Raw genomic sequence first — 15,326 nt, 5'->3', positions numbered from 1 at the left:
GAGCGGGCAGCGCCACACCTCCAGGAAGACAGAGTTCAGCGCCCCCTGTCAACGCTGATTTAACCAGCCGCCCGTCGTTGGTCGGCCCCAGTTCGGTCACAGACTTCGAGAGCATAAGTACTGAGTAATACAAGTGTTGACCAGAAGACAATGCACCACATTTTTTTCTTCAACAATTTTTTGCTGAACATAATGAGAATTACACACACGAAAGAATGGTGATTTATGCAGACACCCTATTTTTCCACGTAATCTCCATCCTGTCCTATGGCCTTCCTCCAACGTGGAACAAGGACGTTTATGCCCCGTCGGCACCAATGCTTGTCCTCGTGGTAGAGCCAGTGCTTTACTGTGAGAATCACCTTCTCATCGTACATCGTACTCCAAGTTAAACGCAGCCAAAACCTCTCAGACAAACAGAAGCTAAATGTCAAAGTTAGCGTAAGGAGGGCTATGCGTGTAGCGTTCAGTGAATTCTAAAGTAAAATTCTATGTACCGACTTGACAGAAAATCCTAGGAAGTTTTGGTCTTACGTTAAATCAGTAAGTGGCTCGAAACAGCATATCCAGACACTCCGGGATGATGATGGCATTGAAACAGAGGATGACACGCGTAAAGCTGAAATACTAAACACCTTTTTCCAAAGCTGTTTCACGGAGCAAGACCGCACTGCAGTTCCTTCTCTAAATCCTCGCACAAACGAAAAAATGGCTGACATCGAAATAAGTGTCCAAGGAATAGAAAAGCAACTGGAATCACTCACCAGAGGAAAGTCCACTGGACCTGACGGGATACCATTTCGATTCTACACAGAGTACGCGAAAGAACTTGCCCCCCTTCTAACAACCGTGTACTAGAGCCGTGTACTAGAGGAACGGAGGGTTCCAAATGATTGGAAAAGAGCACAGGTAGTCCCAGTCTTCAAGAAGGGTCGTCGAGCAGATGCGCAAAACTATAGACCTATATCTCTGACGCCGATCTGTTGTAGAATTTTAGAACATGTTTTTTGCTCGAGTATCATGTCGTTTTTGGAAACTCAGAATCTACTATGTAGGAATCAACATGGATTCTGGAAACAGCGATCGTGTGAGGCCCAACTCGCTTTATTTGTTCATGAGACCCAGAAAATATTAGATACAGGCTCCCAGGTAGATGCTATTTTTCTTGACTTCCGGAAGGCGTTCGATACAGTTCCGCACTGTCGCCTGATAAACAAAGTAAGAGCCTACGGAATATCAGACCAGCTGTGTGGCTGGATTGAAGAGTTTTTAGCAAACAGAACACAGCATGTTGTTATCAATGGACAGACGTCTACAGACGTTAAAGTAACCTCTGGCGTGCCACAGGGGAGTGTTATGGGACCATTGCTTTTCACAATATATATAAATGACCTAGTAGATAGTGTCGGAAGTTCCATGCGGCTTTTCGCGGATGATGCTGTAGTATACACAGAAGTTGCAGCATTAGAAAATTGTAGCGAAATGCAGGAAGATCTGCAGCGGATAGGCACTTGGTGCAGGGAGTGGCAACTGTCCCTTAAGATAGACAAATGTAATGTATTGCGAATACAAAGAAAGAAGGATCCTTTATTGTATGATTATATGATAGCGGAACAAACACTGGTAGCAGTTACTTCTGTAAAATATCTGGGAGTAAGATTGTGGAACGATTTGAAGTGGAATGATCATATAAAATTAATTGTTGGTAAGGCGGGTACCAGGTTGAGATTCATTGGGAGAGTGCTTAGAAAATGTAGTCCATTAACAAAGGAGGTGGCTTACAAAACACTCGTTCGGCCTATACTTGAGTATTGCTCATCGGTGTGGGATCCGTACCAGATCGGGTTGACGGAGGAGGTAGAGAAGATCCAAAGAAGAGCGGCGCGTTTCGTCACAGGGTTATTTGGTAACCGTGATAGCACTACGGAGATGTTTAATAAACTCAAGTGGCAGACTCTGCAAGAGAGGCGCTCTGCATCGCGGTGTAGCTTGCTCGCCAGGTTTCGAGAGGGTGCGTTTCTGGATGAGGTATCGAATATATTGCTTCCCCCTACTTATACGTCCCGAGGAGATCACGAATGTAAAATTAGAGAGATTAGAGCGCGCACGGAGTCTTTCAGACAGTCGTTCTTCCCGCGAACCATACGCGACTGGAACAGGAAAGGGAGGTAATGACAGTGGCACGTAAAGTGCCCTCCGCCACACACCTTTGGGTGGCTTGCGGAGTATAAATGTAGATGTAGATGTAGATGTACTCAAAATGGATTCCACAAATGGCCTCCTTTAATGGCCCAGACATCAGCTCGCTGCAACACGTCAGGTGTGACAGCCGTGGATGGTCTCCCCGACCGCTGCAAATCGTGGAGCTCAGCCGAACCGCCTCCTGATGACCTCGCCCTCCGTGCCCAGCGTCTAACTGTACTCTGTCGACAGCAGATGCTCCATAGACTTTGCACAAGCGTTCGTGAATATTCCCAACAGTTTCTGTGGTATCGATAGGTACGATGCCACGACGTAGGTGCAAGTTCGTAGGTTGGCACTACGACACCGACACAGGCGACAGCGGCCTCTAGCCGGCGCTGTGCAGCTCTACGAGCGCCGCTCCACATTCAGCCCATTTGATTCCGAGTAGGCGACCAAGCAACACTGTTTCTATTTCATAGTGGGCTAGCCACTACAGATTTTGCCTCTGTAACTTCCGTGAGCTTGAGACATCCGGCTAGGCGCCTACGTGCTCCTCAGTGCAATGTTATGTATACATCTTCTTGCTAAAGTAAAGGTGACTTAAGTTCACACAGCAGTACCGAGAGTTCGAGCTTACCTGCTCCTCCTAGCTTCCTACATTCGGCCTACCCTTCAGTTTACAGGAGCAGACCCACGCGCCGCCTACCAGGCCGGATACAAAAGTTTCTTTCCCTGCAGTGAGAAATTCAATGACGGCAAGTTGCTTGTAACGTACATCACCTACTGACGCCATTTTGAAGCTGTCCTCCATCTACGCTATCTGTCGGAAGTGAAGGAAACTTTGGCACGCTCGCTCAGGAGACTTCAAATAATACATATGTAACGTTTCATATTCGTAGAATTGTTTTCGACTGAGAAAAAAAAAAGTGGTGCATTACTTTCTGCGCAACCATTATGGAAAGATAATAGTTTGCCAGCTTTCCGCGAACAGTAATAGAGAGCAAAGTAACTGCGCGTAGGAGGCACAGTAAGCACATCAAGCCACTTCATAACGAGAAGTAAGTTACGTTTCTTTTCGTTTTAGAGATAGAGAGTTCTATTAATGTGAAGTTTAATGTACAGATCATTTTGGACTCCTGCCACTGGCCAGCGCAATTTCTCTCCTCCCTAGTTTGTGTGGGTGCTGAATCCCACAGTAGCCGACACAAGCTCTAGCCGCTGCGCTAGAAACTCAAGAGACGGCAGGTCGCATTGAGAGTTTGTGTCAAAACATGCTTCGTAGGTACAATGTCTGTAACGAAGCTGGTGGTCGCCAGATCGAGGCATTGCTGTACTGCATCAGTACTGTTCTGTACGTATATTATGCTGGGTTTTTTCTTGTTTTGGAATAATGTAAACACGTAATGTTTAAATGTTAATACAAGCCAGTGTGCTTAGTGATAAGTGAATGTTTCCTTCCGAATTGTTACCAAACAACTGTATTGTGTCACGCCTAATTCAGTTCCTCCAGCAGAAGTGGATCAGTCAGATATCTGTATTGAATCTTCTAATAATTTCCGGGTATGCAGCCGGATCCGTCGACATTCTGCCACGACATTTCGGCCCAGAGACGCCCGCCATCATCAGGTGAGTACACAAGTACTGAAGAGCCCAGGTGGAGTCGCGGTATTTATGCCGAATCTCGCGCATGCGAAATGTTCTGGCATCCTACAGCGCATGCGTCAGGTGTTGACATGCGCGACATAGCCGAGTTGTACGTGCTGCCCTCGGTGGTGAAAGTGAAAGATCATCTAGTCATTGAGTATCGAATGACGCCGTCGATTCCGCTGTGATTGTATAATTTTAATAATAGGATTCCAATTTTTATGCAGCTGAAAGCCGTTGTCACGATTTATAAGATTATCGGCAAGACGTATTTCCACTGATTCTTTGATTACGGAATCCCAAAATCCGGAACCGGGCCCTGGTTGGATCCGTTATAGACGATTTACAACTGAAGAAAGCAGGCGCCTACAAAATTCCCTGTGAATGTGGCTCTGCATATATTGGCCAGACGACAAGAACTGTCCATGAACGATGTACAGAGAGCAACCGTCAAAATCGGCAGCAGCAGAGCACTGTATTTCTTTGGGACATTCAATGGAATACAATGGAACAAAAATTTTAGCTCCGGTCTTGCCGATAATCTTATAAATCGTGACAATGGCTTTCAGCTGGATAAAAATTGGAATCCTGTTATTAAAATTGTACAATCACAGCGGAATCGACGGCGTGATTCCATACTCAATGACTAGATGATCTTTTACTTTCACCACCGAGGGCAGCACGTACAACTCGGCTATGCCGCGCATGTCAACACGTGACGCATACGCTGTAGGATGCCAGTGCATTTCGCATGCGCGAGATTCGGCATAAATACCGCGACTGCACCTGGGCTCTTCAGTAGTTGTGTACTCACCTGATGATGGCCGGGCGTCTCTGGACCGCAATATCGTGGCAGAATGTCAACGGGATCCGGCTGCATATCTGGAAATTATTAGAAGAAGAAATACGCCGGGAAAATTTCAGAAGTCACATCTGTATTGAAGGCGCCGTAGACGGAAACGGTAAGTTACCCAACATGGGTTCGCATTCAAAATATTGTGCACTCACTCCGCTCTACAAGTGCTATATATAAGTTTGTAATTGGAATTTCCGAACACCCTGTATACCATACGTAGGTGATTCTTTTTACTTTTTCTGGCCGCGACAGTGTCGAAACTTTGGACCTTGAAACGTCCGACGCCAACTGACACAAATCGGACTAGAGGCGAGCTGCGCCAGTAAGCAGAGGGAGGCGCGCGCTGTCGGGCGGACCGCGGGCTGGCTGCTGCTGCTGCTGACCTTCCTGCAGGGCTTGGGGCTGATCTCGAAGCTGGCCTTGAACTGGCGGCGCTGCGCCGACGTCAGGATGGTGCGAGGCCTCTTGGGGCCGCGCCGGCCGTCCCGCGGCCGCGAGTTCTCGTCCAGCACGTCGTCCTCCACTGCTGGAACACCACGCCGACACGTCGAGGTCACCGCAAAAAAAAAGGTTCAAATGGCTCTGAGCACTATGGGACTTAACTTCTAAGGTCATCAGTCCCCTAGAACCTAGAACTACTTAAACCTAACTAACCTAAGGATATCACACACATCCATGCCCGAGACAGGATTCGAACCTGCGATCGTAGCGGTCACGCGGTTCCAGACTGCAGCACCTAGAACTGCTCGGCCACCCGGCCCGGAAGAGAGAACACCGCACCACCGTGCTCAGCTATGCGCGCTACCCATTATACTGTTCTACCAGCTTTGGAAAGTGAAATGTTTCGATGTTTCTAAAATGTACTGATTAGCTCTCGTTTTTAGGTAGTTGTATGTATTAATGTATCTTACAAGAAAAATAAAAAAAATGTACCTTAAAAGCGTATCTTTTTGTAATGAAAATAAATCTTTTGTTAGTTACTAGTACAGTACACAATAAAGTAATGTTCATATTACTACACCGATCGCACCTTATACACTACTGGCCATTAAAATTGCTACACCAAGAAGAAATGCAGATGATAAACGGGTATTCATTGAACAAATATATTATACTAGAACCGACATGTGATTACATTTTCACGCAATTTGGGTGCATACATCCTGAGAAATCACTACCCAGAACAACCACCTCTAGCCGCAATAACGGCCTTGATACGCCTGGGCATTGAGTCCAACAGAGCTTGGATGGCGTGTACAGGTACAGCTGCCCATCCACCTTCAACACGATACCACAGTTCATCAGGAGTAGTCAATGGCGTATTGTGACGAGCCAGTTGCTCGGCCACCATTGACCAAACGTTTCCAGTTGTTGAGAGATCTGGAGAATATGCTGGCCAGGACAGCAGTCGTTCTGTATCCAGAAAGGCCCGTACAGGACCTGCAACATGCGGTCGTGCATTATCCTGCTGAAATGTAGGGTTTCGCAGGTATCGAATGAAGGGTAGAGCCACGGGTCGTAACACATCTGAAATGCAACGTCCACTGTTCAAGGTGCCGTCAATGCGAACAAGAGGTGACCGAGACGTGTACTCCATATCATCACGCCAGTATGGCGATGACGGATACACGCTTCCAATGTGCGTTCACCGCGATGTCGCCAAACAAGGATGCGACCATCATGATGCTGTAAACAGAACCTGGAGTCATCCTAAAAAATGACGTTTTGCCATTCGTGCACCCAGGTTCGTCGTTGAGTACACCATTACAGGCGCTCCTGTCTGTGATGCAGCGTCAAGGGTAACCGCAGCCACGGTCTCCGAGCTGATAGTCCATGCTGCTGCAAACGTCGTCCAACTGTTCGTGCAGATGGTTGTTGTGTTGCAAACGTCGGCAAATGTTGACTCAGGGATCGAGACGTGGCTACATCCATGCGGATAAGATGCCTCTCATATCGACTGCTAGTGATACGAGGCCGTTGGGATCTAGCACGGCGTTCCGTATTACCCTCCTGAAACCACCGATTCCATATTCTGCTAACAGTCATTGGATCTCGACCAACGCGAGCAGCAATGTCGCGATACGATAAACCGCAATCGCGATAGGCTGCAATCCGACCTTTACCAAAGTCGGAAACGTGATGGTACGCATTTCTCCTCCTTACACGAGGCATCACAACAACGTTTCACCAGGAAACGCCGGTCAACTGCTGTTTGTGTATGAGAAATCGGTTGCAAACTTTCCTAATGTCAACAAGTTGTAGGTGTCGCCACCGGCGCCAACCTTGTGTAAATGCTGTGAAAAGCTAATCATTTGCATATCGCAGCATCTTCTTCCTGTCGATTAAATTTCGCGTCTATACACGTCATCTTCGTGGTGTAGCAATTTTAATGCCCAGTAGTGTATTATTATATTTTTCAAATCCTGTATAACCTTATTAGGTCCATCTATAACGCAGGAGAGCTACCGACAGACTTACAGAAATGTATCATTGTTCCTGTACCAAAGCAGGCAGCAGCTACAAAATGTGAACAGTACCGAACTCTAAGCCTAATATCACATGCATCAAATATTCTCATAAAAACAGTTCTGAAGAGAATTGAAGAGAACGTGGAGGATATGCTGAGTAAAGATCAGTTTGGCTTCAGAAGGGGATTGGGAACAAGAGAGGCGATTCTGGCACTGAGACTCGTTATCGAAAAGCAATTGATAATAAACCAACTTATAGTGCCATTGTAGACATGGAAAAGGCATTTGATAACGTTATCTGGCAAGAGATGTTCAGAGTGCTGAGGAAAAGTGGACTAAAGTACAAAGACATCCGTGTGATACTCAGTTTCTGTAAGAATGAGGTGGCAGTGATTAGAAACTGTCACCAGGAACAAGGAGCAAATATTAGAAAAGGGGTAAGACAAGGATGTGCTCTCTCTCCTCTTATATTCAATGCTTACATCCAGGAAGCTATAGACCAAGTTCGAGAAACTACTGAGGTGGGGATCAAAATTAATGGGCAAAAGATAGGCATGCTACGCTATGCAGATGATATTGCTATAGTCACGGAGATAAAAGAAGATCTAAATGAAGTCGTCAGAGCAATGGAAAAAATTCTATGCAATCAGTATGGAATGAGAATAAACAAGAAAAAGACTAAAGTGATGGTATGCAGTACAGGAGCAGAATACGAACCTCTGAGAATGAGAATTGTAAGAGAGGAGCTGGAAGTGATAGAGGAATTTACTTGCCTTGGAAGCAAAATCACAAGGGATGGTAGAAGCCGGATAGAAATTGCGAGCAGAATACAAAAGGCCAAAATTGCATTTAATCGGAGAAGGAACTTACTCACCAGCAACATCAGTCTGAAAATAAGGAAACATAACATGAAAGGTTTCGTTTGGAGTGTGGCCCTATACGGATGTGAAACTTGGACAATTGGAGGAGAAGAGAGAAGACGGCTAGAGGCCCTGGAGATATGGTGCTATAGGAGGATCATGAAGATCAGCTGGAGAGACAAAGTAAAAAATGAAGAGGTGCTTAGAAGAGTACAGGAAACCAGATCTCTGTGGAGGCACATCCAGATAAGAAGAGAGAAACTCGTAGGGCACAACCTACGACACAACAACATAATTGGAACAATAGCAGAAGGAGCTATTGAGGGAAGGAGTCGGCGGGGGCGACCAAGGATATCATACATGCAACAGATCATGAATGACGTTGGATGAGCAAATACGTGGAAATGAAGAGGAAGGCAGAGAGAAGAGAGGAATGGGGCTCTGCTGCAAACCAACCTCAGGGTTGAACACTAAAAGAAAGAAGTATAACCTTGCAGCTTGTTTTGATTTAACTTAATTGTGTTACATCTTGAAATCATAAATTCTTCTCGAATAAAAAAAAAATAACGCAAGTTCCATTTAAGAAGATCAGTGATTGACTTACTACTAACTTCTGTTTATTTTTCACTCAATCGCTTGCATGGCGCAATCGTTACTGGTTTCGGCCCAGAATGCCCATCAGAATGCCCATGATACTGGTCGATGGCGGCATTTAGTGAACAAAAGTTCATATGTTGTCAAACTGACAACAAAATTGACAACACATCAACGCAGTACCCTCGGCAGCCTATGGCTCCATGCGGTGCAGCCGAGTCCGACGTGTTGCCAGATCACAGGCGTTACGCGCCGAGGCTACACGCGGTGTTCGGCCGATCCATTTTGCCGTGCCTCTTACGTGGCGAAATTAGAACCCAACTCAAGATCGTTCAGCTGCCGTATATTTAGAGGGCTCCTTGATCTGACGACGGTAGAGCCGAGTGGAGAACCAAATGGAGCTCATTTTCAGTGTCTGCAGGTCCACTCCTGGGCCTACGTCCTGCTACGTGGTACGACGAGCACCATCACCAGTCTTCAATGGCGGCTGCTTGCCCACTTATTCATCACTCAGTGAATGGACTCAGAACTTTGTGGAAGTGCAACTTCATCTTATTTGGACTTCGGTGAAATTGAAAGCAGAGCGCTAACTGTAAGAGTGTAACGTCAGACGCAGAGGGAGAGCGGATAGGAGGAAAGAGTAAATTGAAGGCTTCTAACAAAGGGTTAGACTTATCTGACGACGTGACTGGGGAAGGAATGAAAGTCGATATGGAAAACATAGGGGATCCAGTATTAGTCAGAGGTTAACAGAGTTTTGGAAGAGTTTTACGATAAAATAAGGCAGAAGGGATACGTACATTCCCTCGAAATTTCTAAGATCACTTGGCCAAGTGGCAAACCAAGCGACTATTTCAGTTGGTGTGTAGAATCCATAAATCTGGAGACATTCCGCAAGACTTTCGGAAAAACATCCCGATCATAGCAAAGGCAGATAAGTGCGAGAACTGTAGCACAATCAGCTTATTGGCTAATACATCCAAGTTATTGACAAGAATAATTTACAGAAGAAAGGAAAATAAAAAAGAGAATCTCTTATCAGACGACGAACAGTTTGGTTTCGGGAAGGTAAGGGCATCAGAGAGGCAGTTCTAACGTAGCGACTGGTAATCGAGGCAAGAGTTAAGAAAAATCAGTACATGTTCAGCAGATCTGTTGACCTGGAAAAAGCTTTCGCAAATGGTTCAAGATACTGCAAACTGAGATAAACAGGAGTAAGCTATAGGGAAGGACGAATAATATCCAATATCTTTAAGAACCAAGATGGGACAATAAGGTCGGAAGACCAAGAACAAAGCGTCCAGATTAAAAAGAGTGTAAGACATGGGCACGTTCTTTCGCCCCTAGTGTTCAATGCAAACAAACATCGAACGAGCAATTTCTGAAAAAAAAAAGAACGGGTCAAGAGTGGGATTAACATTCAGGGTGAAAGGATATCAATGGTGAGATTCTCTGATGACGTTCCTATTCTCAGTGAAGAAGACTTACAGTAGATGTTAAGTGGATTGAACAGTCAAATGAATACAGACTATGGATGAAGTACAAACCAGATAAATAAGAAAGTAATGAGGAGTTGCAGAAATGAGATTAGCGATAAAATTAACACCAAAACTGGGGACCACGAAGTAAACGATGTTACGGAATTCTGCTACCTATCCAGCAAAATAATCAATGTCTTACGAAGCTAGGAGAACATAAAAAGCAGAGTAGCACAGACAAAGAGGGCATTTTTGGCCAAGAGAAGTCTACTGGTATCAAACAGAGGCCTTAATTTGGGGGAAAAGTTTCTGAGAATGTATATTTAGAGCACAACATTGTATGGTAGTTAATCATGAATGGTGGGAAAGCCGCAAAAGAAGAAAATAAAAGCGTTTGAGATGTGGTGCTATAGACGAGTGTTGAAAATTATGCGGACTAATAAGGAATAAGGAGGTCCTCGCATAATCGGCAAAGCAAGAAACATATGGATAACACTGACAAGAACAAGGGACAGGATGATAGGAAATGTGTCAAGACATCAGGGAATAACTTCCATGGCACTAGAGGGAGCTGTAGAGGGTAAAAATTGTATAGGAAGACAGAGCCTGAGATACAGCCAACCAGTAATTGAGGATGTAAGGTGCAAATGCTACCTTGAGATGAAGAGGGGTCTTTGTGGCGGACTGCATCGAACCAGCCAGAAGAAAGAAAAGGTGATTGCTACTGAAATACTGTGTCTAACATCGGTGCTCTTCAGAAGAGAGTTAAGTACTGTATATGTTTTATTGAGTAACAAATTGAAAGCCGTCCATTAAATAGCCACTTTTCAAATAATTCATTTTACTCTAGTTCTGAGTCGTTAAGCTGTTGCAAAGAAGTTCTGTACCCGGCTTTTAGACTGCTAAGCATAATATGGCCAGAAAAGTGAATGCATGGTTGTAGGGAATACTTTGTAGGTATAGGGAGCTAGCCAGTGAGCAATTCACGTGGCAAAGTCGGCTCGAAGCGTCTCAGGTTGCGTGCGACAGAATGCACTTCTACTGCTGTTTCCGCCCACCTAAGGACGATTTTCTGTATCCTGACAGTTGATGCTTGTCGGAGCTGAATTATTGTCGACATGTAAGTTGGAAGGAAGCAAGGAAGGTAGATCAGTGTTTAACGTCTCGTCTACAACGAGGTCATTAGAGACGAAGCACAAGTTCCGAATGATTCAAGAAAGGGGAAGGAAAACGGCCGTGCCCTATCGAAGGAACTGTCCAAGTGAAATCACGGCAAACCTAAACCAAAGGGGATCTGAGCCGCTGTCATCCCAGATGTGAGTCCAGTGTCCTGACTACAGCGCAACGATGAGTACTGGCCAGAGGTCACTTCCCGGTGGCGAGTCTCATGTTGCAATCTACAAGTAGTACGGCAAGATCGCGGAAAGTTCGTGTAAGTTTGCGGCGTGTACGTGTACGGCATCCGTGTTGAAGCGCTTCCCTTTGATGTCCTTTTTTAGCGGACCAAACACTTGTAAGCCGCAGGGCGAAATATCAAGGCTGTAAGGCGGATGCTCAAACGGCTTCCACTTGAACAAGACCATTACACTTTGCGTGACTTCGGAGACGTGTGGATGCGCGTTATCGTAGTGCAGAATGGCTTCTCTTGTGGGTACCCAGGCCGTTTGCTCTTAATGGTCTTGCGAAGGCTATGGAGTGTCTCACAGAACATTCACTGTTGATGGTTTCCCCGTGCTTGAGGAATCTGATGAGTGTCGAACTTCAGTCGCGGGAGGGGGGGGGGGGGGGAGCTTCACTTTGTCTGTTGAGGGACCAACCATGGTTTTCTTTTTGGAGAGGTGACGACACTATATTTGCCTTCCTAGATGAGTAACTACGTTGTGCTAAAGCGGCATACCGAAATTTCAGTCGGTTTAGTTGTTAATTCGTTTCGTACCTTTTCATTTGAACATTCCATATATTTCACTTAAACCGTCGCCAGACAGCGTTAGTACGACGGTTGCCCAGAAAATTTCTGAGCCGAAGACAATGCTACGGCTGCAAAACGTTACCATGTATTATCTGAAGTCTCCTTACGCGCCAAGTTTTCGTCACTTCCAACAGATAGCGTAGCTGAAAGACAGTTTCAAAATGGCGTCTGCAGGTGATGTACGTTTCAAGCAACGTGCCGTCATTGAATTTCTCACTGCAGAGAAAGAAACTGTTGGGAATATTCACAAACGCTTGTGCAAAGTATATGGAGCATCTGCTGTCGAAAGAGGTACGGTTAGTCGCTGGGCACGGAGTATAGCGTCATTAGAAGGCGCTTCGGCGGAACTCCAAGATTTGCAGCGGTCGGGGAGACCATCCACGGCTGTCACACCTGACATTTGGCAGCGAGCTGACGTTTGTGGCGTTAAAGGATGCCATTCGTGGAAGACATTTTGAGGACGATGAGGAGGTGTTTCAGACAGTAAAGCACTGGCTCCGCCGCCAGAACAAGGATTGGTACCGACAGGGCAGACACGCCCTGTTTCGCGCTGTAGGTAGGCCGCAGAACGGGATGGAGATTACGTGGAAAAATAGGGTGTGTAGATAAAAGACCATTCTTTGGTGTGGATAATTCTCATTACGTTCAATAAAGAATTGTTGCAGAAAAAAATGTGGTGCATTACTTTCTAGGGAAACCTCGTAATAATTATTGTTGGGTCAAAATTTTTTTATAAAGAGGGCCACGTTTTCTGGGCATCTTACTAAGGTCAGATTATTTCATGTACTCAGTTCATTCCAAAGAAAAGGGAATGGAGGATTTGAAAATGTTGTGAAGTTATACTCAGAACTGATGCAGGAACTTGTATGTGCTGAGTACAGCACGTCAAATGCCGTCACTTAGCAATACCATCTGAAGAAGACCACTGTGAGTCGAAGCTGGTATTGACATTATGATTTTGTAATGAATTTACGGCAAAACTAATTTTGTTGTAGAGGTGAGTGGACTGACAGTTTTGTATGGAGATGATGTTATTCAGAAATGGTACTGTAAGTAGGCTGTTTAGGTTTTTATGTTGGTAACGTCACCTAGCGCTCTATATGAAAATCACTGACTGTGCTGTGTGCAGTCTGTGGCTGGTTTGCATTGTCGGAATTTGCCATTGTAGTGTTGGGCAGTTGGATGTTAACAGCGCGTAGCGTTGCGCAGTTGGAGGTGAGCCGCCAGCAGTGGTGGATGTGGGGAGAAAGATAGCGGAGTTTTGAGAGCGGACGATCTGGACGTGTGTCCATCAGAGAGAGTAAATTTGTAAGACCGGATGTCATGAACTGATATACAGGGTGTTACAAAAAGGTACGGCCAAACTTTCAGGAAACATTCCTCACACACAAAGAAAGAACATGTGTTAGGTGGACATGTGTCCGGAAACACTTACTTTCCATGTTAGAGCTCATTTTATTACTTCTCTTCAAATCACATTAATCATGGAATGGAAACACACAGCAACAGAACGTACAACTTTGTTACAGGAAATGTTCAAAATGTCCTCCGTTAGCGAGGATACATGCATCCACCCTCCGTCGCATGGAATTCCTGATGCGCTGATGCAGCCCTGGAGAATGGCATATTGTATCACAGCCGTCGACAATGCGAGCACGAGAAGTCTCTACATTTGGTACCGGGGTTGCGTAGAGAAGAACTTTCAAATGCCCCCATAAATGAAAGTCAAGAGGGTTGAGGTCAGGAGAGCGTGGAGGCCATGGAATTGGTCCGCCTCTACCAATCCATCGGTCACCGAATCTGTTGTTGAGAAGCGTACGAACACTTCGACTGAAATGTACAGGAGCTCCACCGTGCATGAACCACATGTGTCGTACTTATATAGGCACATCTTCTAGCAGCACAGGTAGAGTATCCCGTATGAAATCATGGCGGTGAATCGAGGAGGTACAGTACATACTGACGAAACTAAAATGAGCTCTAACATGGAAATTAAGCGTTTCCGGGCACATGTCCACATAACACCTTTTCTTTATTTGTGTGTGAGGAATGTTTTCTGAAAGTTTGGCCGTACCTTTTTGTAACACCCTGTATATATTATGACTTTTGAACGTTATTAAGGTAAATACATTGTTTGTTTCCAGAATGAGATTTTCACTCTGCAGCGGAGTGTGCGCTGATATGAAACTACTTTCTTTCAGGAGTGTTAGTTCTGCAAGGTTCGCAGGAGAGCTTCTGTAAAGTTTGGAAGGTAGGAGACGAGGTACTGGCAGAAGTAAAGCTATGAGTACCGAGCGTGAGTCGTGCTTCGGTAGCTCAGTTGGTAGAGCACTTGCCCGCGAAAGGCAAAGGTCCCGAGTTCGAGTGTCGGTCGGGCACACAGTTTTAATCTGCCAGGAAGTTTCACAATGTTTGTTCTCTATCAAAATCTCTAATTTGCTAACTATGCCTATCAGTAGTTAGTGCCTTCAGTAGTTTGAATCTTTTATTTAGCTGGCAGTATTGGCGCTCGCTGTATTGCGGTAGTTCGAGTAACGAAGATTTTTGTGAGGTAAGTGATTCATGAAAAGTATAGGTTATTGTTAGTCAGGGCCATTCTTTTGTAGGGATTATTGAAAGTCAAATTGCGTTGCGCTAAAAATATTGTGTGTCAGTTTAGTGTTGATGAGAATAGGTAATGAGCGAAATGTCTGAGTACGTTCAGTTCAGCTCAGCTGTTTGAAAATCAAATAATGTACGGGATTTACCAGCTCAATCATTCATAAATTTTTCTAAGGGGACGTTTGAGTATCTATTGTTCCGCGTCGGATTCGGGTTGCTGAGAGAGGACTTTGGCTAGGCAGTTAGCGTGTGACTCACCCGAGGGGCTGGCCTGGTGCATGAGGAAGAGCTCCTTCTCGAAGTCGTGCCGGCAGTAGAGCTGGCCGGCGCGCACCACGAACTGCTCGCCCTTCTGCAGCGGCTGGCAGCAGGCGGCGCACGCGAAGCACGCCACGTGGAAGACGTGCGCCTGCGCACGCATCACCAGCTCGTGCGGCAGCACCCGCTCGCCGCACCGCGAACACTTCGCGCCGAACTTCCTGCCGGCAGCCGCACCCAGCCGTTCACTGGCCAGTCCCAGCCTGCTCTACGTGGGCACCTGCCTTCCCAGCTAGCTACAGCACAGCCAGACACTCACCGAGAAACCGAATGTGTTCTAAACTGCTCACCACCGGCGTGTCTTCCAACGTGTATAAGCTTAGATTCAACGGTGTCCTAATGAGAAGTAGGTAG

The 15,326-nt window shown here is 45.8% G+C and overlaps 1 protein-coding gene across 1 annotated transcript in view; it reads right to left on the bottom strand.

Moving 5' to 3' along the window:
* Nucleotides 1–15,326, bottom strand: part of LOC124795563 (LIM homeobox transcription factor 1-beta-like) — a 112,629-nt gene that overhangs the window by 21,993 nt on the left and 75,310 nt on the right. The window contains exons 3-4 of the mRNA XM_047259636.1: nucleotides 14,913–15,133; nucleotides 5,068–5,210 (exon numbers count right to left, since the gene is read on the bottom strand). Of these exons, the coding sequence (XP_047115592.1) occupies nucleotides 5,068–5,210; nucleotides 14,913–15,133 (364 nt within the window). The remainder of the gene's footprint in view (nucleotides 1–5,067; nucleotides 5,211–14,912; nucleotides 15,134–15,326) is intronic.

Source organism: Schistocerca piceifrons, chromosome 4 (assembly GCF_021461385.2).
Source record: "Schistocerca piceifrons isolate TAMUIC-IGC-003096 chromosome 4, iqSchPice1.1, whole genome shotgun sequence".
In the NCBI taxonomy this organism is placed as follows: Eukaryota; Metazoa; Arthropoda; class Insecta; order Orthoptera; family Acrididae; genus Schistocerca; species Schistocerca piceifrons.
Note: the sequence above shows the minus strand (reverse complement) of the source record. Positions and strands in the feature narration are given on the sequence as shown.